The following is a 2023-nucleotide window of genomic DNA, read 5'->3' as shown; positions in this document are numbered from 1 at the left end:
GACTCCACCTGGTCATCCTAATAGATTTAGTTGGCTGTCGGAGAACATGAATCAAAGGACGATGGTCGGTATAGATTGTAAAAGGACGACCATACAACTACGCATTATATTTTCGTACTGCCTCAACTACCGCAAGTGCTTCTAGATCGATTAAAGGAAAATTACTTTCAGAATCCCGCAATTTCCTCGAGTGGTAATCTGCTCGTGGGATGCTATTTTCATCCCTCTGCATGAGACATGACCCTATAGCAATGCCGGATGCATCCGAATGCACTTTAAAAGGCTTATCAAAATCTGGCTTATGCAATATTGGTGCTGTTCCTAGTTTATCTATAAGTTGTTCAAAAGATTGCTGCTGTTCATTACCCCATACGAATTCCTCGTTTTTCCCTAAAAGCTTAGTCAACGGTGCTGCCAACATGGCATAGTTTTCTCCGTGTCTACGGAAAAAAACTGTGGCACCCAAGAACTGACATATCTGCCGATCCGTACACGGAGGCTGCATCTACGAGATGGCCTCGATCTTCCCCGGGTCTGGCGAGGTGCCTTGAGGAATATCTAAGTCTAGAAACTTAAAGGAATTAATAGTAAGATGATGATCTTCAGATTTGGAGTAAACCACCACGTCATCTAAATAAGCGAGAGCATGCTTCCCTAAAGCTTGACTGAGAACCATATTAATAGCCCTCTGAAGAGTTGATGGAGTGGTTGCCAAACCGAACGGCATCCTGCAAAATTGAAACAAGCGAAAACCGTCGCTAAAAGTGACCTATCTGAATTAACTTCAACAATCCAATAATCGGACTTTGTATCTAAGGCGGTAAACCATTTAGTTCCCGATAATTCGTTTATGGCCTGATCCAGTCTTGGCATGGGATAAGCACCCGCTCCCGTTTATTTATTTGACGATAGTCAACGCAAAATCCAATTCCCCCATCCTTCTTTCTTACCAAGACCACGAGAGATGTAGAGGGTTCTATCACCCCATCTACCAACATCTTATCACACTCCTCCCGTATTTTAGTGCACGCGCTTTCTGGCAACCTCCATTGTCGGGTTCGAATCAGCTGCGAATCTGTGGTGGGGATAGTGTGTTTAATATTAGGAATCCTTCCTAATGGTGCGGACTCGTCAAATAATACTGAATGATTTCTTAACACTGATAATGGTTGATCTCACCTGATAGAACCAAGATCCTTAAGACTAGCCTCAAGTAACGAAAGATTCATCACCAAAAGGGGTAACAATTGGTAAGACATCTGCACTAATAGAAGGAAAAACATCGAAGTCATCATTGCCATACCCGAAATCAGCAACACCGAAGTGAGTATTAAACTGGTCTGTGAAATCTTCAAACTGCATGCTTCGTTCACGAGGAGAGCCTGCAAAACAATGAACATCAGAAGCGTTAAAGCTATCAAAACCACCACCAATAAAATCAAAATCGGAACTATTAAAATCACTACTATCAAAATTATTAAAATCATCACTACTAAAACAATCGACATAATCAAGTACCCTGCCCAGGTAAACAATCAGAACTATTACACAGATTCTCAGCTAATTACGTATGGAAACAGCTAACCGCATCGTTTCCCACTGCTTGTCACCAAATATTAAGGGGGCAGGACGTAGCAACCCACCGACGATTACCTCTTGCAAAGATATAAAGAGATAGCTTGCGCTGCCACCTCCCATTTAATTACCGTATGGGAACGTTATATGCATCTGTGAAGAATGATGAAGTGTGAGGAAGAGTGTAAGGAACGGATAGAAAGCGCAGAAATGCATGCGTGTGTGTATAAGTGTATATGTGCTGTGCAAGAGTAAAAGACTGGTATGCGTGTGTTTAGCCAGAGAGACGTGTGCGTGGGATTTCTCCCAGGACACAGATAGTCAGTGAATATTGTTGCATATAACTTCTAATCTCAAAGTCATTTCATCCTTGTACAATCCACAGAATTATCTTTTCAGTACAGTAGTTTGGTATGGTGGGAGTATAGAGACGTGACCAAAACGTTTA

General features: G+C 42.0%; 1 protein-coding gene across 1 annotated transcript; it reads right to left on the bottom strand.

Moving 5' to 3' along the window:
• Window positions 1–848: 848 nt before the first annotated feature.
• LOC138862909 (uncharacterized) lies at window positions 849–1698 on the bottom strand. The gene is made up of 3 exons (XM_070126103.1): window positions 1569–1698; window positions 1233–1382; window positions 849–1075 (listed from the first exon to the last, which is right to left on the bottom strand). Exons 1-3 carry the CDS (start codon window positions 1696–1698, stop codon window positions 849–851), a joined length of 507 nt encoding a protein of 168 aa, XP_069982204.1.
• Window positions 1699–2023: the final 325 nt, after the last annotated feature.

Source organism: Penaeus vannamei, chromosome 10, assembly GCF_042767895.1.
Source record: "Penaeus vannamei isolate JL-2024 chromosome 10, ASM4276789v1, whole genome shotgun sequence".
Lineage (NCBI taxonomy): Eukaryota > Metazoa > Arthropoda > Malacostraca > Decapoda > Penaeidae > Penaeus > Penaeus vannamei.
The sequence above is the reverse complement of the archived record's forward strand: the minus strand, read 5'-3'. Positions and strand labels throughout refer to the sequence as shown.